At 37.8% G+C, this 22,341-nt stretch overlaps 1 protein-coding gene across 2 annotated transcripts in view; it reads right to left on the bottom strand.

Annotated features, from left to right (window-relative positions):
- Positions 1-22,341, bottom strand: part of CMYA5 (cardiomyopathy associated 5) — an 89,473-nt gene that overhangs the window by 45,982 nt on the left and 21,150 nt on the right. For both annotated transcript variants that reach the window (XM_011284243.4, XR_006601230.1), the window contains exon 2: positions 241-11,062. In XM_011284243.4, the coding sequence (XP_011282545.2) occupies positions 241-11,062 (10,822 nt within the window). The remainder of the gene's footprint in view (positions 1-240; positions 11,063-22,341) is intronic.

Genomic DNA, 22,341 nt, shown 5'->3' with positions numbered 1-22,341 from the left:
TACACTGGTGTTGCAAGAACCTAGAAAAATGCCTGGCACATAGTGTATACCCAATAAATGTTTGTCAAACTGATCTTAACTAAATGCTTAGGGAAAGAATTCTTAGCTTTCTTTCAGACTATTATGCCTAAATATGAATATATTAAATATTGGTCATTTTTTAAATTGAGAAAATGTTAATTAAAACAAGTTAAGTGTATATGTATTGTCATGTACTTATAAGCTTTAACATCTCTTTACCTTTACAGCACTTATAGCTGTATCAAGTGTTGCAACCTCGTGGTCTTTGTGGGCACCAAACATCTTGTCAACAGCAGAAATCGGGCTTCTGCAAGTGTAACAGTACGTGTCGATCTGGGACTTTTTCAGTTCCTTTTGTTCCTTCTCAGTTGCTAACTCTGATAATTGTTCTTGTTCTGTCCTCTCCCTACCCAACTCCTTCTGTTCAGCAGACGTACTTTGTTCTACCTCACTCACAAATTCATTTTCACTGATGTGTTCGAAGGATTCCTTTCCTTGAGATAACACATCTTCAGGTGTGGATTCTGAATATAGTTCCTCTGATAAAGTGTCTTGAACAACCATTTCATAATTCAGGGATTCAGCAAATTCATACTCATCCTGAACAGGGCTGTGGCGGAGCCTGTCTTCACTTGGCTCAGGCGGGACTATTACTTTAGATTCTTGCAGTGTTTCTTGAACACAAGTTACGCCAGACGCAAATTCTTCCTCTGGGAAGGACACTTGTACTGGGACATTCAGACTGACTTCTGGACTTGCATTTTCTGCTTCATTACTCTGACTGTTTGTTTCATCTACTCTCTCCAGGACATGATGGGTGTCTTCAAATGGAATCGCATAGCTTACCTTCTGGGTAACCACTGTGACTTCTTCAGTGATGGGAACTTTTCCATGCATAGCTTCATTGTCAAGAGGCCCCACATAGCCTACTGATTCTCCTTCCCTATACATAGCTTTCTGTTCCTCTTCCAGACTCTTCTCCCCCAAAATAGTTCCAAACCTCCCCCAAATTTCCCCTTCTGCAGCTACTGGTTGGTATGAATCATCCTTACCAACTGCTTTTTCTTCCAGACCTTGGCCTTGGTCCTTTTGAGTTACAGATGTGTCATGGAGAATGTCATCTTTGAGTATATACTTCTCAAAATATATTCCTGTTCCATCATCAGTGTCAGAGTTCCTGCTTGGAAATGATGCCTCAGAATTCACACTGTCACCTTCAGAAGCTGTCTCCCCTTCCTTCTTTTTCTCCCCAACTGCTTCTTCATACAGATCCTTGTATAAAAATGCAAGTGCAGGTGGCTCCTCCAGAAGTTCAGGATTAATGGCTTTAGTGGTGGTAGGAAATATCTGGGTTCGTGACAAAACTCCTTCTTCTGCACCAAATAATGGCATCCCAGGTGACTTTAAGTCCACATCTCTATTTATGCCCTTTGGAACATCTCTGTCAGCTGATTGCTGAATATCCAAATGCTTCCGGGTCTCTGGGTGAGATAATTTGCTGTCGTCCTTTTCCATCCCATAGAAGCTTTCATCTAACTTCAGCAAGTCATATTCATGTTCCAGGGCACTTTCCTCTGAACTTTCTGGGAAAGAGACAGTATCTTCTGTAACCTGCTTTGAGAGTTCCACTTCAACATTTAATTTCCATGGAGCTTTCTGTTTTTCTGGGTCTGGGGAGATGTTATAATCAATCAATGTATATTTTTCAAAATAATCTTCTTCACTAGGAGCTGCAGGCTGATTAAAGGTGAAATCATCAGTTTCTGAATAGGTGGGCATCTCCCCTTCTGTGTTAAAAGATGCCTTTTGTTTATTTTCTTGCAATGATATAACTTGATCAGAATCTTCTAACTTACTCTTTAATGTTTTATGGCAAGAGACTGCCTCACTATTGTCATGAAGAGATATTGTTTTAAATGAAGCCTTCTCATTCAAATATTCTAATTTATCTTGCATTTGTTCACTTTCTTCCTGATCAACAGAAGAAATAAATGCAGAAGCATGAATATTCAATATCTCGCAGCCTTCCGAAATAATACTGAAGGCACTCTTTTGATCTTCTGAAAGTCCAGCTGGCTTGCTAGTCATTGTAAATTCTTCATCTTTTACATACGTGTCTTCAGGTTCCTTGGATATTTCTCTAGAAGAAACCATTTTATCAGCATCAATTGATGATGCATCCTTTATAAATCGAGCATAGTTGCTGCTCACTGAAGAGCTTGGTTCATTTACATGGGCATCTTCCACAGCCTCCAAGTGGTGATTTGAAGCAACAACAGATTGTTTAGTCCTTTCAGATGTTAGATCTTTAGATGTTTGAATAGTAATGACTGTATGCCTATCTGGAGTCAATTCTGACCATGGCATTTCTTGTTTCTTCACTGTATCAATTTCTGGATAAGTTCTAGAAACAAGTGTTTGTGATTTCGCAGATGACAACAAAGATGGTGGGGTTTCTAAGCTCATTGTTTCATCAAAAGGATGATCTAAAATCCTTTCAGATTCTTTAGATGGAGATCCTTGTTTCATACTTTCTTTTGTGATATCTATTGAAACACCTTTTGATGGCTCTGACACTGTAACCTGTTCCTTTTCTTCACTGTGACTTGCCACCTCCCTGCTTGACTTTTCCAATATCAGATTTCCTTCCTTAGGTACAGACTGTTTATCTATTTCTTCATGATAAGAAAGATCCACTGGAAGGAAAGTCTTGGTTTTTTCCACCAATACTTTACTTTCTTCTTTTGGATGTGGTTGAGTTCCTACTGCCCTTGTTTCTCTGATTTCTGGGTGAGCCTCCAAGAGCACAGTTTCTGATTTTTCAGTAACTGATAGAGTTTTAACTAATGAAAGTGGTTGAGTTTCACCTGAAGAATGACTTAAAGAGATATCTGATTCTTCAGGCATAGACCTGGCTACATTCAAGGAATAAGGTTGAATTTCCTGCCACTTTCTTCCTTCTAAAAATGCTTGTGACTGCTTTTGTTTTTCATCTTTCTCCTCCTCCATAATTGTGTATCTTTCTTTGTGGTCTTCATTTTGAGAGACTTGCTGAAGCACAGCTGTGGTTTTTGATTCTTCCAATTTAATAGGGCTAGATCCACGTGCAATTTGTGCCTTCCCCATTTCATTATCTCTAAATTCTAACGGGGCCATAGTTTCTTGCTTTTCCGCCAGCACCTTCTTTTCTGCCAAGGAATGTGATCTGGTTTCCAAGTTACCTTTCTCCTCAGTTGGGCTAACAGACCTGAGTTTCGTTTCCTCTTCATAAATTTTCAAGGAAGTAGGTTTTTGCATTTCTTTCTTCGGTCTGTCTTCACCCAGATCAATTAAACTGCGTTCAGATTCTTCTACTGGCAAAATTATTGTCTCTGGCTTCTCTGATTCCTTCATGATATTTTTACTTGTGAAGCTAGATGAAGCTGATTTTGGCTGTTGTGGCACCTTATCCCCTGCATCAAATGAAAAGCATAATTTTTCTTTTTGATCACTTCTTGGCTCTTCCTTAAGAATAGAAATATTCCATTTAGATGGAGCAGAAATTTCTGGCTTCTGGGCTCTTTTACTATCAGCGACGTGAAGAGGAACAGCATTTTGTGCTTCTTCCACCATGGATTTCTCACCCATGGGAGAGTAAGATTGAATTTCAAGACGTTCCTCACCATCAGCAGAAGTAACTACTGAGTTTAAATCCATTTCTTCTGAATACGCTAGGATTTCTTTTTTCCCATAATCTTCACTAGACACCTCAAGGGTGGATTGGGGCTGTTGTAAAACTTCTACATTTGATAAAAATGTAGTTTTTTCTTTAAAGTCTTGGCTTTCACCAGATTTAACTAAAGTACCTCTGGATTTTTCAGCAGGTTTAAGTTTTGTCTCTGGTAACAGATGATCAGTTGGCGTCTTGGTTGCATTAAAGTCAGCTGGAGCTGCTCCTTCAGACTTCAGTGTCGCAGGCACTGCTTTTTCTACAGATGGACTTGGCTGAGTTTCTAAATCTTTTTCAGCAACTCTGTCATCTGGAGTCCTTGATCCAAAAAACAAACTGGACATCCATGATAAGATTCCTTTCTTTCCCTTCTCCTCAGAAAGGCCTCGCTCAACTGCCTTTGGCTGCTTAGGCAATTTTTGTGTTGCCTCAGATGGCTCTGCAGATTGAGGTTCTTCATTTTCTTGGATCGAAGAGAGGAGTTTTACTGGTGTGGGTGTTTTCACTTCAGGTGCTGGTTTCCCTCTCTCATTAACATCTAAAACCTTTGACTGAATCGTTTTTTCTTTTTGCAATGACTTCTCTCCAGGTAAAGAAGATCTACTCCTGTGCGCTTCTTTTTCACTGTCCAATGCAGATTCTGCATCTTCTGCCAGGAAAGGGGCTGCTTTGGAGGGAGAGGGAATGGTTTCTGATTTGATCAGTTCCACTGATGGGCCAGACACTCCTTTCTGGAGGGTTCTTTCGGAAGGTAGGTTGATTTCTTCCTGGCTGCCTTCTTTGCAAGGCCTGGACAATTCTGCGTTTGCTTTTTCCACTGTCAAACTTTCACTCCCCATGAAAGAAAAGATCTGCTTCCTCTCTGCTTCGTTTCTCTCTACACTTCCAGTTGGAACTAAAGATTTTGGTTTGGGGGCCAGCTTTGTTTCTTCCGAAGAGTAAGTTTTAGTTGATAAGGTCTCTATGTCACCACTGAAGGTACTGAGAGTAGATACTGGCTCTTGTAATGATACAGGAGATACTTCAGCAGAATGTGGCAGAACCTGCTTTTTGGTTTCACATGTGTGGTCTTTATCTGGCACAACAGTCTTAAGCTGTCCTGTCATCAAATCATTACTGCCAGAGGAACCCAGCTGCACAGATCCTGATATTCTTTCTTCATGTTGACTTGCCAGATCCCTTTCTGGCTTTTCTAGTATCCAGCTTTTATCCTTTGGAAAAATAAGGGCCTCTTTCACTTGTGTTTCTTTAACATCTTCAGGCTCATTTGCTGTACGTGATTTTGATTCTTCCAAAGGCAAATTCTCTTTCAGAAATAAAAATTGTTTAACTCCCAGATCTTGTTTATCTGCAAAAGATGTGCTTATATCAGGTAATTTAACAGCTTGTTCTGAATGAAGTGCTTTTCCTGGCTTCTCTTTTTCTACAAGGAGGTCAGAAGAAACAATCTTAGATGGATCTGTTATACTCTGGGGCACACGGAATGAATTTGGTTGGTCTGTTTGTTCATTTAATTTTGTTTCAATATGTCCTATCACTTGTGTCTTCAAATTTCCTGTTGACAGTAATGGGTTTATTTCCTGTTTTTCTCCCTCTTTAATGTCGGCTGAATGGTTCAATTTCTCTGATGATGGTTTTAAAGAAAAAGAAAGTGGCTGAAGCTCTTTTGGGCTGTCTCCTTCAACTAGAGGGTCCAATGCTTCCTTTGATCCTAAGCTGACTACCTTGGGAGAGAAAGATTTAAGTTCTTGAATCTGTGGTTCCTCCCTAAGGTATGATGAAACCTCTGGAATTTCAGGGTCGACTGTAGCTGACACATGACGTTCCCTGTTTTCTTCTTTTCCTTCTCCTCTACTCCTAAGTTCAGTGAGGCTCTTTTCTAAGACAGAATCCCCTGTTTCGGTTATGGGAGATTTTATGTGTTTTGTATCTATGGATCCATCTTGCCCACCTAAACTATGAATGACTTCTGACCCAGTGCTCAGTAATTCTGATACTTGGTATGGCTTGTCTTTCTTTTCAGGTTCCAAAGAGAGCTCTGCCAGAACAAGATCTTGTCTTTCTGATGGGAAATTTCCCCACGCCGTAGAAGATGGCTCTTCTGCCTCTTTGTTCTTATCATCTCCAAGGGTTGGAGTTAAATCTTCTGATGCTAAATTTTCCAATGCAGGAGAACTTTTTATTTCCTCATTTTTGCATTCTGGGGCTGTCTGTTTGGGTGCAGGTGACATGTTTTGTGAGGAAAAAAGTTTGGTTTCTTTTTCCTTTACCTCACTACCTTCGTTGAGCAAAAGCACATGTTCAGGCCCTGACACTTCTGAGGCAGACAGAGAATTCTTTTTCTCTGGTAAAACCAGTTGTTCAGAGTCCAGGACTGTAGAAAATGAAACACCTTGTTCATTTTCCACCCTCTCTTCTTTAGTTACATCTGAATGTTGACAAGACAATGCTTTTGTTATTGGCAACCCAGGTTTAACTTCTTCAGTTTCTACCTTGGACAAATAATGCACTGGTACAGAGGATATTCCTGCAGGTGAATCAAGTCTAATTTCTTTCTCTGCTTCTGACCAAGCTGGACGTTCAGATGTAGCTGTTTCAGTAGAAGAACTAATTTTCAGTGCTACCTTTTCTTCTTTAAGAAGTGGATGTTCATCTGTCGACGTCACCAGTAGTGGCAAATCACTTCCTAATTCACTCTTTTCTACTTTTGTTAAGACTGGATGTTCTAGAGGGGTGGTAAAAGAGAAATCTGTTGGGGTTTCTTCTTTTGCTAACTTAGTTAAGCCTGAGTCATGCTTAGTTACAGATGTTGTGGTTAATGAACAGCTAGGTTCAATTTCTTTCTTTATTTCTTCCGGAAATTCTGGTGCAGGTGGTTCATGTTCAGTTCCCTTTTGCACTCCTGGTGGAGCTGAATGCAGCACTCTAGATGTATCAGTTATTTTAGAGTCATGTTTCACTTGTGTTTTCACTGCTGATAAAATCTCAGGTCTAGATAAAGATGTGTCCTTTAGAGGTGAATATGGTTTTATTACTTCACGTTCGTTCTCTGACAACATTCTCTGTTCTAGTTCAGATGTCACAGTTGGAGCTAAATTAGGTTTCACATCCTTCTTTGGCTCATCTACCAAGTCAGGAAGAACTGAATATTTCATCCCAGACCCTAGAACATTTGGAGGCTGAGGCTCCATTTCTTGATCCCGTGATACATGTGCTGTAGCTTCTTGAGAATCAGGCACAATTTCTTCCTTACTTTTAACTTTTAACAAAGCCATCTGTTCATTTGCAGCTTTTGGAGTGAGTGAAGTTTTGAGTTCTTGTTCCTCCTTAAGTGCATGAACTGAATCAGGTGAAGCTGAATATTGAGATGAACACACAACAGGTTTGGTGTCTTCCTTTACCGTAAATGATTGTTCAGGTAAAGAAACTGGTCTTGCAGCTACTGATGAAATAGTCTGAATTTCTCCCTTATCCATTTCACTGGTTAAATATGATGGAATCAAGTCCTCAGAGTCAGGTTCTAAAAATGCTCGAGTTATCTGCTCCTGTGCCAAAATGAGATATTCAGATACAGGTCTTGAGATTGTTTGAGCATCTGGCTGAACTTCTGTGATCTCTCTTTTATTTGCTGAAGGTGGCAAACTCGAGTCTTCAGGTGCAGACAGTGAAGGGGAAGGTTTGGCTTGTTGCTTCTGTGATGAACTGAGGTGCTCAGGTACAGGTGTAGCAGCTGTTGGTGCAATGTCTTCCTCACCCGCTTCTGAAAAGCAAGAGTATCCTGAGGCAGATATTGTAGTTACCAGTGAATCATGCTCAAATTCATTTTTCTTTGTTTCTGGGATTCTATATGGTGGAATTGAAACTTGTGATGCTGAGTCTGGAGAGAAAAGTTCAACCTCAGTGTCTTCATCTGACAAAATAGTGTGTTCAGATGGTGATGTTAAACATATTGGAGAATCACATTCAAATTCTCTTTTCTCTATTTCCTGAGTTGCATAGGGTGAAAATGAGAATTCTGACACAAATGCTGAGTCTGGAGAAAAGGGTCCAATGTCTTCTTGCTCTTCTTCTGAGAAATTCGTGGGTGAGGAGACCCCTTTTAGATTTAAAGGGGATATCTGGATAATTTCTTCCTCCTGTGATTCGGGTGTTGCATATGGTGGTACTGAAACTTCAGAAGTTGCGGTGGAAGAGGGTGTGTATCGCTCAATTTCTACTGTCTCTTCTGATAGGACAGCATGTTCCGATGGAGTGGCTGAAAGTGGTGGGGACTGGCATTCAGAAGTCTGCTCAGTTGTGGATGGTAGGAGAGAGTGTTCAGACACAGAGACCACATCTGGGGAATACAATCCAGTGTCTTCCTTCTTTTCTTCTGACAAAATCATGTGCTCAGAAACACCTTTTGATTTTAATGGGGACACATCATCAATTATTTTCTTTGGGGATTCCTGCATTGCATTTGATGGAACTGCATATTGGGAAGTCAATGTTGAATCCGGTGTGAAACACTCACTTCCTAGGTCCTCTTCTGACAGGACCACCTGTTCCAGTGTAGCAGTTGAAAACAGTGGGGACTGGCATTCAGAAGTTTGCTCGGTTATGGATGGTGGAAGAGAGTGTTCAGATACAGAAGCCACATCTGGGGAATATGGCCCAGTGTCTTCCTTTTCTTCTGACAAAATCATGTGCTCAGAAACATGTCTTGATTTTAATGGGGACACAACATCAATTATTTTCTTTGGGGATTCCTGCATTGCATTTGATGGAACTGCATATTGGGAAGTCAATGTTGAATCTGGTGTGAAACGCTTACTTCCTAGGTCCTCTTCAGACACGACCTCCTGTTCCAGTGTAGCAGTTGAAAACAGTGGGGACTGGCATTCAGAAGTTTGCTCAGTTATGGATGGTGGAAGAGAGTGTTCAGATACAGAGGCCACATCTGGGGAATATGGCCCAGTGTCTTCCTTTTCTTCTGACAAAATCATGTGCTCAGAAACATGTCTTGATTTTAATGGGGACACAACATCAATTATTTTCTTTGGGGATTCCTGCATTGCATTTGATGGAACTGCATATTGGGAAGTCAATGTTGAATCTGGTGTGAAACACTCACTTCCTAGGTCCTCTTCTGACAGGACCGCCTGTTCCAGTGTAGCAGTTGAAAACAGTGGGGACTGGCATTCAGAAGTCTGCTCAGTTGTGGATGGTGGGAGAGAGTGTTCAGATACAGAGGCCACATCTGGGGAATATGGTCCTGTATCTTCCTTCTCTTCTGATAGAATCACATGCTCAGAAACACCTGTTGATTCTAATGGGGGCTTATGGTCAATTGTTTTCTTCAGTGACTCTTTTGTTGCCTGTGATGGAGTTGAATATTCAGAAGCAGATGTGGAATCTGGTGTGTAATATCCACTTTCTGAAGCCTCTTCTCCAGACAGGACCACATGTTCTGAGATAGCTGCTGAAAACAGTGGGGACTGGCATTCAGAAGTCTTCTCAGTTGTGGATGGTGAGAGAGAGCGTTCAGACGCAGAGGCCAAAGGCTCAAATTCCTCATTCTCCTCTTCTGAAAAAACTGCATGTTCAGATATACCTTTCACAGTGGATGGAGGAACTGGCTCAACTTCTTGCTTCTCTCGTTCATGGTTCAAATCCTGTGGGACTGAATATTCTGATACAAAGGCAGAATCAGTAGAAACAGACTCATTTTCCTCTCTTTCTTCCTCAGATGAAGCAACATATTCAGGTGTTGATGTTTTCAGTGATGGTAAAGTGATCTCCTCTTCTTTCCGCTCCACTTCAGGGGCCAAATATGATGGGAAGGGCTTCTCAGAAATAGATGGACTTTCTGGGTATTCAAGTTCTATGATCTCTTCTTCCACTAAATTAGAATCTTCAGACTCAGGGGTAGTAGCTATTGGTAGAGAAGTTTCTATTTCTTTCTTTGATTCCTCTAATACTGCAGGTTCAGAAAGAGAAATGGATGGCTCAGGCACATTTTCTTCCTCCACTCCTTTGACATCAAGATGAGGAGGGCTCCATTTTTCAGAGACTGGTTCTGCCCTTTCTGTTGAGGTCAGGTCCACCCCTTCTGTCTCTGGGCCAAAATCCTCCTGGATGGATGTTGCCAGACCTGGTAAACCTGTTACCCGAGAAACCTTTTCTGCCTCCAATGAAATGGAATGGTCAGCAGAATACACATCTTCCTTCTTTACCTCATCCACTGAAGGTGGTGAGACTGAAGAGTCATGCTCTGATGTCACAATTTCTTGTGAATCAGGCTCAAATTCTTCCTTTGCTCTTCCCAGGAACCCAGTTGTAGATGTATCAGGTGTAAGAGGGGAAGACTCCATTTCACAGAGTTTCGTTTCATCGCCTGGTTGTTGTGGCACTAACTGTGGAGGGCTGAGCTGTGTTTCTTGTTCTGCTGTGTCATTACTTGCATAAGAGGAAACTGTGTGCTTGGTGGCAGATGTGGCCTTTAGGGGAGAATCAACGTAAATTTTCTTTTCATCTTCATGACTGAATGAGGAGGTCGAGGACTCTGATCTTTTGGAGAGTACACCTCTCCAGGGTGAAGCAAGCCCTTTTACTTTATCATCTTCTATGCTTGGGGCTACTAATTTGCCTGTTTTGGAAACTAAGTTAGAATCACGATTGCTCAAATCTGGCTCTAGACTAATGGATGCATCTTTCCCCCTCCTATAATGTATTTCTTTAATTACATAACCCTTTGGCAATGTTCCATAAAATTGTAGAGGAATTAATTCTTCTTTAACAGAATTAAACATCTTAATTTTATATTGTACTGTTCCTATGTAAACTGGCCTTAACACTAAGGGCTTGTGTTCTTTGTATATTGCCCCAGTAATAGGAGGTGTGTTTGAGGTGGTCTTCTTTTTTCTTATTTTATCATGAACGCCACTAGATGACTTCTCTTTCTGACTGTTTAGTACCTGGCTTTCTGAAATTAAAAGATTATCTTTTGTATTTGCTGGAACATCCTGAGATTCAAAAGAATTTCTCTTTTTGTTGCCTTTCCGACGCAATGATGGTGAGCCACGCTTTGACCTAGGTGTTCTTTTCCGAACCTTTTTAACTTCATCCACAATAAAGGAAACATTCCCTGGAGAAGAATTCATAGTTGACCCTTCCAGACTACATACACCAGAAGTCTGACTTTCTTCCGAGGCCCAAGGAGTAGAAGACCTGCTTGAATTGGTCTCCCAGGTTATTCCACTATCTTCCCGTTGAACTGTCACCATGGAAAAGGAGGGGTCATTTATGATACACTTCTGCTTGGTCTTGCCCTCTTCATCCTGGTCTGATAATCTAAAGTAAGTAATAATACTATTAATAATCACATGTATATTAATAATAAATAATAATATTAATTACATATAGAAATAAGTAAATATCCTATTCTTACTAGGTGGATGGGCTAATGTGAAATTAAAGTATACAGATAAGTATTGCCATCTATATCAAAAATAAGGAGGTATACAAAATAAAATTTAAAACTCTAAGTCAGAATATGAAATATAATAACACATTTCAGGCTGGAATGATTCAGTTCACCATTTACCCTTATCAGGATTGCCCCCCTGACCTCCTGGGCTTACCCAGTCACTCAGGCTCACTCTTTGGGCGCAAGGACCTTCAAAATGGCACTTGCATCTGTGTCCTTTCTGTTACTACTATGACCACCCTGACCTTTATCATGTCATCCCTAGATTATTTCATTAGCTTCCTAACTGGTCAGCTGGTATGTTTACCTCTTACCCTCCCCATCCTCACCCTACCCTACTCCTCTTTCCACACCAACTTCACTAAAAATTTTCATCATCACACTGCTTGCTCAAAAGATATCAGTAGAGGGGGACCTGGGTGGCTCAGTCAATTAAGTGTCCAACTCTTGATTTCACAGTTTGTGGATTCAAGCCCCACGTTGGGCTCTGCAATGATCATGTGGAGCCTGCTTGGATTCTCTCTCTCTCTCCCTCTCTCTGCCTGTGCTTGCTCTCTCGTGCCCTCTCTCTCTGTCTCTCAACTCTCTCTCTCTCTCTCTAAAAATAAATACATAAACTTTAAAAATATCAGTAAATTCCTCATTCCTCAGTAAATTTTTTTCTACCTGTAGAAAAAAAATTCAAAATACTTAACTCTTTGATCCCTAGCTGACATTATTTCCAAGTACCAACTGTTACTTTATTCATATCTGGTACATTTCTGTTTTAACTATATAATTTCCTGTCCAGTTAATATATTGTGTGGACTCTGAGTATGAGCCATACAGGGAAAATATAGAGATACCCTAAAAAAAACAGCCTGTGGGTGGCACTTCCCTCATCTGTGAGCCAGGGATCATAATAGAACCTACCTCTCGGGGCTGCTGTGAGGATTAAATTAGTTAATACACACGAAATGCTCAGGAAAAGTGCCTGGCATATAGTTAGTGCTCACTAAACACTATCTGTAATTAAGGCTTCTACACAATCATTGGAGTAGAGACCTAGGGAGCCTTGGCAAGGTCATTTTCAACTGCTACAGGTGTTTGAAAAGGTGATCTCTTTGGACTGCTCTCATGTGTCTCAAGACACAACTGGCTTTGGCTGCCCCTTCAATTGCCATTGGCCCCCTATCTCAGAGTCTGCAGTACTTTTCTCTGAAATTTTCTTATACCTTTTCCTTTCTGGTGCTCATGTTGTTCCTCCACTTAAATTCTCACTCTACCTTTTCTGCACACCTAAATTCTATCTCCTCTTCAAGGCTTATTTTAAAAACCTCCAGTGTTACTATTCCTGATCAATTCAGCGATCCTGTTTGCCAATACTTCATAAACATTAAGTTCAAGATTAAAACTCCAAGGGTTATATCCTTCTAGGAATATGGCTATAATTTGAGATAAACACAAACTACTGACTGACATATGCCTTTCTACAACAATAAAAACAAAACCAATAACCTTTCTATACAAAAAGCCACTAAGTACAAGTATTAAATTGAGTCACTTTTTGAAAACATACACAGTTAGAATTTAGGTCCCTTACTAATTATTTTTAATCATCAGTCACTGCTTATGCCAGTGGTTCTTAACTCTGGATATATTTGAGAGTCACCTGTAGGAAGTTTTTTAAAAATACTGATGCCATCCTATACCCCTCTCGGCAGAGACTCTGATTTGACTTTACTAGGGTAGGGTCTCAGTTTTTCTGTGTTTTTAGGTTTTAAAAGCTTCCAAGTGACACCAGTCTAAAGCAGAGTTAAAAATCACCAGCCTACACAATCCTAACTATGAAATTTAAATAGTACATGCCTTTCTCACTCACTTCGAACACTTCCTAATTTGTTAGGTGAGGCTGAGGGCCAAGACCATAAATTCTTGCAGTTACATTCTACCCCCCTTTCTTAAGCCTCAGAGTTTCCCCAACAGTCTGCAGCAAAGGGTGTATGGACCGCTGAGATCCTGATTTCCCTAACTCTCATCACAGCTAGGTAGAACCCCTGCCCTGCTGGTCTTCAACAGCAAGAAGATTCATCCATTCATCCATTCATCCCAGTGCACTGTAAGTAATTTCACTCCCTCTATATGCCATGAGTGCAAAGGGCTGGAAAGCAGTGGGAAGAACGACTTTCTCCATTTCCTTGGCAACTCTTCTCTCACTTATTTGCTTTGGTATAAAACCACTGAACTTAATTAGGAATTAACACTCTATCTTGGTTTTGGATTGAATCTTATTTTAAAATGTTTTTTTTTTCAGGCTATTTACATACCTAATTAAAGTTATTCCTCAGAATTTTCAATTCCTTCTACCCCTTCTCCCTTTAGCTTTAAGAGAAGCAGGATGAAATTAAAAATTAAGGTTATGACATGCATCTGAGAAGTCAGCATTTTGAGACCCCATGACTATAGTAGTATTATAAAACCAATTATAAATTCAATTTAGAGTTAATTATTGATTGTAAATTTAATGTGCTCAACTGGAGAAATTTTCATTACTAGCGAGGATGAGTTCATGGGTGCTTAGCAGAATACCCAAATGGTGATCCTAAGAAGACAGAGCCTTACTGAGGTGAGTTCATTCATTCATTCATTCATTCATTCATTTCTCACTTAACAAACTTTCGTTGGGTTTAAATACTAGGAATACAAATATAAAGACACAGAATCTTCTCTCAAGAAATTAAAAATCTAATAGGGAGACAGAACTAAACATGTTAACACAGTGTGATTAGTATTATTCTAGAAAACATGCAAGATACAATGACAATATAAAGAAGAGAAGACTTTACAAAGGAAAGATACTTGAGTTGGATTTTGAAGAATAAATAGGAGTTTGCCAAATGGATGAGGAGTGGAGGTGGTGTGAGGATGGAGAGGTTATTCCAGGAAAATGTCACAGAATATGCAAAATGTACATATGAATAAATCAGCCTGGCTCACTGAAAAACCCAAAGTATTTTGGGATGTCTGGATTTGTGGAGAGAAGCAAAGGAATAGAAGAATGACAGAGCCAACAGGAATCAGAGAATGACTATATTAGCATGTGTAAAGCCAAAGCCCAAGTATTCACATTACACTCAGTCTAAAAAAATAATTTCCCTTAATAGAAGATAAATGGTCCGCATAGAGTTCAGAAATATATTTCTTGTTCAGGAACACAAGTGTTCTCATCTATGCAAAAATGTATACATCATCTTCTCATAGTTAATGGATATTGGCTATGAACATCATCTCATTCATTCTCCTCTGATTCTCACAACGTTCTCATTATTACCTGGCTTCCCATGTAGAAGACCGACACATCTCGATGACCTGTGTATGTAGCTCACTTACTTGTTACATTGAGCAAGGAGAAGGTTTACCAGGTCTGAGTTAGATCAAGAAAAATATACTTGAGGCCAGAGCTGAGTGCCACAGTCTCCTCCTTCCTTTTGATAAGCTTTATCTGATTAAGGAAGTTTCCTTCTATTCCCATTTGTTAAGAGGTTTTTTTAAACAATGAATGAATGTTACATTTTATTAAGCAATTTTTTATACCGCTATGGAGATGACCATATCTTTTATTCTATTAATGTAAGGAATTATAATGATTGATTTCCAGATGTCAAGCCAACCTTGAATTCCTGAAATGATGACATGTGTTTGTGATGTATTATACTTTTTATATAATATTGGATTTTGTTTACTAATACTTTGTTTAGGAATTTTATTCCTGTGTTCATGAATAAGTGACCTGTAATCTCTTTTCTTACAATGTGCTTGTCAGGTTTTCATATCAAGATTGTGCTGCCTCAAAAAACAAATTAGGAAATGTTCTCTCTTTCAGTATTCTCTGGAAGAATTTGTGGAAGATGGTATTATTTCTCCCTTGAGCATTTGGTAGAATTTATTGGTGTAGTCATCAGGGCCTGAAGTCTTCTTTGTGGTAAGGTTTTTAATTAATAATTTATTTAATAGTTTGTGTCTACCTGGAATTTCTGTTTATTTTTGTGTCCATTTTAGTAGGTTGTATTTTTCTAAGAATTGGCCTATGAACCTAAATTTTAAAAAGTCATTGGAGTTAAATTATTCATAATGGGGCACCTGGATGGCTGAGTCAGTTAAGTGTCTTGCCTTTGGGGCTCAGGTCATGATCTCACAGTTCGTGAGTTAGAGCACCACGTCGTGCTCTGTGTTGTCAGTGCAGAGCCTGCTTGGGATTCTCTCTTTTCTTCTCTCTGCACCCCTCTTCTCTCTCTCTCTCAAAAATAGATAAATAAACTTTAAAAAATAAAAAAATAAAATGTTATCCATTTTTTTCATTATTGATATTGGTTATTTCTATCTTCTCTCTTTTTTTTTCTTTATAAGAACAGCCAGAAGTTATTACTTAGTAATCTTTTTAAATAAAGTTTGGCTTTATTGATGTTTCCTATCTCATAAATGTCTGCTTTTTATTATTTCCTTTCTTTTTTTTCTAATGTATTAACTGAAGGCTGTGTATTTCTCTTTCAAAAACGGTTTTGATGTATCACATAAAAGATTGTATATATATTTTCATTATTATTAATATCAAAATATTTTTGAATTTCCACTGTGATTTCTAATCTGACACAGTGATTATTTTAAAATATATTTCTCAATTTCAAAATACAGGGGGATTTCCTAGTTATTTTCTTGTTAGTGCTTTCTTTGCATTGCAGCCAAAAAATTTATTTTATATTAAGTTACACTTTAAAATTTGTTAAGAATTGTTTTATGGATATTTGGCCAAATTTTTGGGGTGGTTTTGTTTTTAATATTTGTGTGTTCTTGAAAAATGCATGTGTCCTGCAGTCTTTCAGCAACATTTTATATAGGTCCAGTAAGTATGACTTATTCATTGTCTTATTCAAATTTTTTATCTTTAGTGATGTTTTGTCTGTTTTTTTCTATTAGCTGAGAGAGATCTATTAAAATTTTATATTATAATTATGAATTTGTCTCTTTTTGTAGTTTATCAATATCTGATTTATATATTTAAAGCTATGTTATTAGGTACAAATAAATTTAGAATAGTTATATCTTTCTGGAAATAGTAACTTTGAATCATAATGAAATGTTCCCTTTATCTGTAAATGATGATTTTTGCCTAGGGATGCTGTGATACTAATATAGTTGTACTTAGATATTAATAAAACTATACCAGCTTGGTTTTGATTAATTTTTACATGGTATATGTTTTTGCATTTTTACTTTTAGCCTTCCTATATCCTTATATTTTAGATGTGTCTCTTACCAGTAGCTCAAAGATTTTTTTTTAAATAAACTCTGACAATTTAAATGCAGCACTTAGTTCTTTTAAACTTACTATAATTACCAACATAATTATCATATATTTGGGGTTAAGTCTTCTTTGTTTTCTATTTGCACTACCTATTCAATGTCCCTTTTTCTGTCCTTTCTTGCCTTATTTTCCTTTGAATATTTATTATTATTCCATTTTCCCTCTCTATCAGCTTGGCAGTTACATTTTACTATTCTTTTAGTGATTACCCTAGAGATTATAACATGCATCCTTGACTCATTAATGCCTAACACAAATTGGTATTTCTGTTTTTTCCAAAACAACACAAAGACTATAAACCAATTGAATTTCAATTTACATGCTATTGTAATTATATTTTAATTCTATAAATGTTTTTAAATCCTGTGTACATAACTTTACTATTATTTTAATTTGTTTAAGTTTATTTATTTGAGTGAGAGAGAGCACAAGCAGGGAAGGGGCAGAGAGAAGGAGAGAAAGAATCCCAAGCAGGCTCTGTGCCATTAGCACAGAGCCAGATGCAGGCCTCAAACTCACAAACTGTGAGATCATGACCTGAGGCGAGATCAAGAGTCAGATGTTCAACCAACTGTGCCACCCAGGAGCCCCTGCTTTATTATTATTTTAAAAGGTCGGTATTCATTTAGATTTACCTAGATACTGAATCTTTTTATTGTGTTTCATTCCTTTCTGCACCCCAAAATTCCATCTGGAATTACTTTCCTCCTCCCTGAAGAATTCCATTTAATATTTCCTTTAGTGTGAACCTGCTGGTGATAAATTCTCTTTATTCTTTTTTTTTTTTTTTAAGTCTTTTACACTTCCATTCTTGAAGAATAATTTTTTAGGGCATAAAATTCTAGATTGGCAGGTATTTTCTCTCAATACTTTAAAAATAGCATTCCACTGTCTTCTATCTTCCATTGTTTCACTGATAAATCAACTGTTAATGTAACTGCTTTTCTGAAGGTATTCTGGAGTACTTCTCCCTATCATCACTCTGCTATTTTTAGGATCTTGTTGTTGTCTTTAGTTTTCAGAAGTTTTACTATCTTGCGCTTAGGAATCTTATTCTGCTTGGAGTTTTTATGGCTTCTTGAATCTGTATATTGATGTCTTTCACCATTTTTGAGAAATTCTTAGCCATATTCTGTTCAAATAGTACTTCCGTCCCTTGTCTCTCCTTTTTCTAATATTCCAATTTTTCATATATTACAATTTCTCATTGTGTCTTACCTGTGCTTCATTTGAATGTTTCTTTTACTCTATCATTCAGTACATTCATTCTGTCTTCAGCTATGTCTAAACTGCTACTAAAATCATCAAATATTTCATTGTTATTGTATTTTTCACTTCTAGGGTTTCCATTCTTTTGTTTCCAGTCCTCTGACAAAGTTCTCAATCTTGTCTTTTATTTCCATGTCCACCTCTCCCTATAAATAAGTTAAGCATTACATAAGCATCACCCTTGAGCCCAGGAGCCCTTGTCTTCCTATAGCAGTCCAGCCAATGCCCTGAATAAGTAAGAATTTCTGTGGGATAAGTACTTGAAGGATTTGTGTATTCTGCTACTTCTCCATCTCTTTAAATTTTTCCCAATAAACCCTAATTTATATTTTCATTGTGTGACATACTAACCCCTTTGTATAGTGAGGAGGGGATATGATACCCCCTGAATTGTGTTTTGGTATGCTTGCTGGTAATATTCTCATATCTTGTTGTTAAATTGATGTATTTTCTAAATTTATTTTGTGTGTGTGAGTTGTATTAGTATAAATCAGTTCTCAAGAGATAAATTTTATTAAATGTGCTGGAAAAATCTAACTTCTAAAGTTCCAAAATGAAGGATAAAATTCTGGAATATGACCATATCAAAAAAATTCTTGTGTTCACAATTTAGCAGTGATCACCCTCCTTAGATATACCCTGTCTCTTCATTTCTACACTTTAGCTGAAAGAGAGACTAATAACTTATTGAAAATTAAATTATTGGTCATGAATGGAAAGAGCCTTGTGGTTTTATAACATTTTTCATTTTACAAGTGAGAAAAACCAAAGAAAGGAAATACACATATATCCAAATTGAAAATTTTAAAGAGGAAAATGGCTAACCATTGAAGTAGAACTAACAAAATAATGATTTCCCTTATTCCATTATCATCTTTGTTTTAATTGGTGCTTTTATTTTTACTTAAAGACAAAAGAACTATACTTCTAAAGAAGTGAAACAGGTCCTCAAACTTTTTACCTGAAGGCTAAGATTTATAACTATTATATTTTGTTTTTATCAAGCTGAAGATTAATCTCTAGGAACTAGCAGTACCTTCTTCTGACCAACAACTAAAGTGACATTCCTTATGGGAATATAATTATGAGAAATACCTCAGATTTTCATAATGACTTATTCCACCCTCAAGGAATCACAGTGCACTAATAATGTTTCAAACAAAGAAAGGTAATGGATAGGATTTTTTCCCTACTATACTTGTTAGAGCACATTAAGTATCAACTGTTATAACATAGTAAAAAATTCACATGTGATCTTGCTTATATTGCAAACTCTGAAAAACATGTTTTTGAAGTATAAAATATCAAGCAGGCTTGTAATATTCTAATACAAATTGTTAGTATTTCATATGGGCCTTAAAAAAAGACATGTAGAACATATTCACTAATGCTACAATATTTTCACCAAAAATTAATTGAATACCCATTTCCTTAGCAGAAAATTAATCGCATGCATTGTTGAACGAAAGTAATATAAAATAGCTTAGGTTAAGAGGAGCTTATAAGCTATATGGCAGTTAAGAAAAAAAATGTATGAAACCGTGAATGAAAAAATTATTATACAGGTTTATCATGCCCTAATATAAAGTCCTCAGTTTGTAGGTATCCTAAAGACCACTCAAGTTCATTGTGGATGAGAAGAATAAGTATCTTATTTTCACAATGACCAGACACTTCATAAGCATGGAAGTTTGGGCCCTCTACTACTTGAAACCCATTTATCTCTCTGCCTTTATCTTTCACTCTTCTTCATGAAGCCTGTGCTCCAGCCAAACATTAACCTTAGCCCACAAGGCTTTGCTTATATCCTTGTCTTTACTTGGAGTGAATCATCTCTGTACATCCAAACTTTACACTTTTCAGAGACCAGCTCATGTATCAACTTCTCCACATAGCTGTCAATGATTCTGTGAGCCAAAAGTAATTTTCCTCCTCTGAACTTCTGGAATCTTCATATAATCTTCTATGGTATTTGCCACCCTACACTAGAATTATTTTTACATATTTCTTAGCTATTCTACAAGGCTGTGAACTACCTATGAACAGGAATGCTGTCTTTTATGACCTCTCCTCTTGTGAAGTCTTTCCAAAACATTCACCTTTGTTTTCAGAAGAATAGCTCTTTTACTCTTGCACTCGGTTTCATCAGCTTGAGTAATATTTAATTAAATCATGTTATAACAATAACAAGTACAACTAGTATTAAAAGGTTTGGGAATACTCAAAACTGACCCTTAGTAACAATGCTACTCAAAATGATGGGTATTATTAGACAGTAGCCTACTACAAAGAGTGGTTAGCTTGCCTTGGGCATCAGCCTGTTTTAAAGATTAACTAGGGGCCTTTGGTTACTCTAGTCAATTAAGTTTAGTGGAAAATAATTAAGAGAGCTTATATTACTCTTTCTGTACATTTCTAATATCCATTTATACCCATGGAATTTATGTTTCGGATGAATTTCCAAACTGTAAAATTTCTTCAGTCATTGTTGACTTTTAACTGATTTCAGATTGAAGCCCAAAATCCAGATTCACTTATTCAACAAGTATTTACTGAGCTCCAAGTATGTAGTAGGCACTGGGTTAGGCATGATTTTTTACAGCAAGATGATCATTTGGTGCAAATTTTCTAAAAGATCTTTACAGTTCACTTCAAATCAACCAATTTTGTCTGAGCTATAGATTTATGGTAGAACTGAAAATTAATTTTTCCTTATTGTAGTCTTCTGAAATCTAAGATGTATTTGGGTGTTGCTACTGGAGGCAGCTTCAGAGTAAAGTGAATCAGGTGCTTGCCTAAGCCCTCACCTCTACAAGAGCATTGCCAGACACAGTCAACATTCTCCCAGCCTAGTTTCAGAACACTCGGTTGTGTGGGAACATTTTTCTGCTTCATCTATACAAGGGATTATGGATACTGTGCAGTATAAAGATTCACACCTTTTTAGATTTTTTAAAGGAGTTTTTTTAATCTACAAAATCTCACAGAATACACCACAGCAATTTATTTAAATTATTAACCGAGACACTCATTGCTCATTCCAGGTATCTCTTTCCATGTGGAAGAACGTCTATTATGTAACAGTCTTTCCTGGCTTAGCTTCCCTCTATCACTGTTTCCTATTTTACTTTGTTCCTTGTGCTGTTAAGTATATAGAACAGGCCCTCCTGTGGAGAGGCCTGTAGTACTTCAGAATTCATGACTGGGTACATAAAACTGTTTATTTCTGAGATTTGGTATTAGAAAGCACATTGTTATCCTATATTTAAGCCACATTCTCTGATATTAGCAGCTTCATCAGTAATAAGGTTGACATTTTCATCTCTATTTGCCATTCCTTTGATTTATTTATCAGTTGTTTCAGAATTTAGGCAGAGGATAGAGGATATTGTGTAATAATCTACTTGTCAAAGCCCAATATACACAAATGGCCACAAGAATAGCAGTGGGCAAAGCCTAAAGGACATCACTTGACAGCAAGAACAGTTAGGAAAGCTAACCTATGTGCTTGTGAGTATCCACCATAAACTGATATGTGAACCAATCAGACCAAGAGAAATCCGCCAGGCAGAACTCAGTAATGCCCTGTCCATATGTGTAGGTTTCTTTCACACGCACACAGACCTGTGCACATCTTCATCTGCACTAGTTTTCAGAAGTCCAGAATTACAATGGTTGTTATGATGCATTGTAAGCAATGTAGACCAATTTTAAAAGTGCATTACCCATGGTCAGTGATAAATAATATTATATCCATGGCAAAAATGTTTGTGAGAATAAGGTAGACAATTTGAGTCAGATTGTGCAAAAAAGATAAAAGTTAGTATTCTTTAATGCCTCAAGCTACTTTAACCTCAGGCCATGTTAATTCTTAGGCTGGTCCTCAAGTGATCTGCTGATGGATTCTAGTGCTTGCTCTGACACTCACCCAGTGTCTGATTTTTCGCATGTGAACAAAACAAAGTTCCTGCTCTCATGTTGCTTAAATTCTAGCAGAGGGGAAGACAGAAAACAAAGCAAACATACAAATGTTTGGTAATGGTAAGGGCTATGAATAAAATAAAACAAAAAATTAGATTGAAGGAGATGGTTTGAGTTGGGGTGCTATATGAAATAGGGTAGTCAAAGAAGACGTCTCAATGTCAAGAGGCATTTGAGCAGATTTGGAAAGCGTGAGGGATGAAGCATGCAAATACTAGCAAACAATATTACTAACATCACTAAGATGAGACTACTTAGCAAACACATGCAGCAAATACGGGAGTGTAATGGAGCTGGGAGGAGGAGAGAGAGGAAAACAGGAGATGAGGCAAGAAGGGTAGCTGGGAGCCAGTACACCTGGTCATCAAAGCCATGGTTTGAACTTCACTCTGAATTGGACAGTAAACCATCAGACTGTCAGTCCTGCCATCTTCTAGGTGCTCAGAGATGAGCAGCTACTAGGCTAATATACCCCCCATATACTATATGGTCCATATACTCCCCACCCCCTGCTCTATCCTAATGGGGAATTTGAATCTTAGAAGCATGATT

Source organism: Felis catus, chromosome A1, assembly GCF_018350175.1.
Source record: "Felis catus isolate Fca126 chromosome A1, F.catus_Fca126_mat1.0, whole genome shotgun sequence".
In the NCBI taxonomy this organism is placed as follows: domain Eukaryota; kingdom Metazoa; phylum Chordata; class Mammalia; order Carnivora; family Felidae; genus Felis; species Felis catus.
This window is presented reverse-complemented; position numbering and strand designations above follow the sequence as displayed.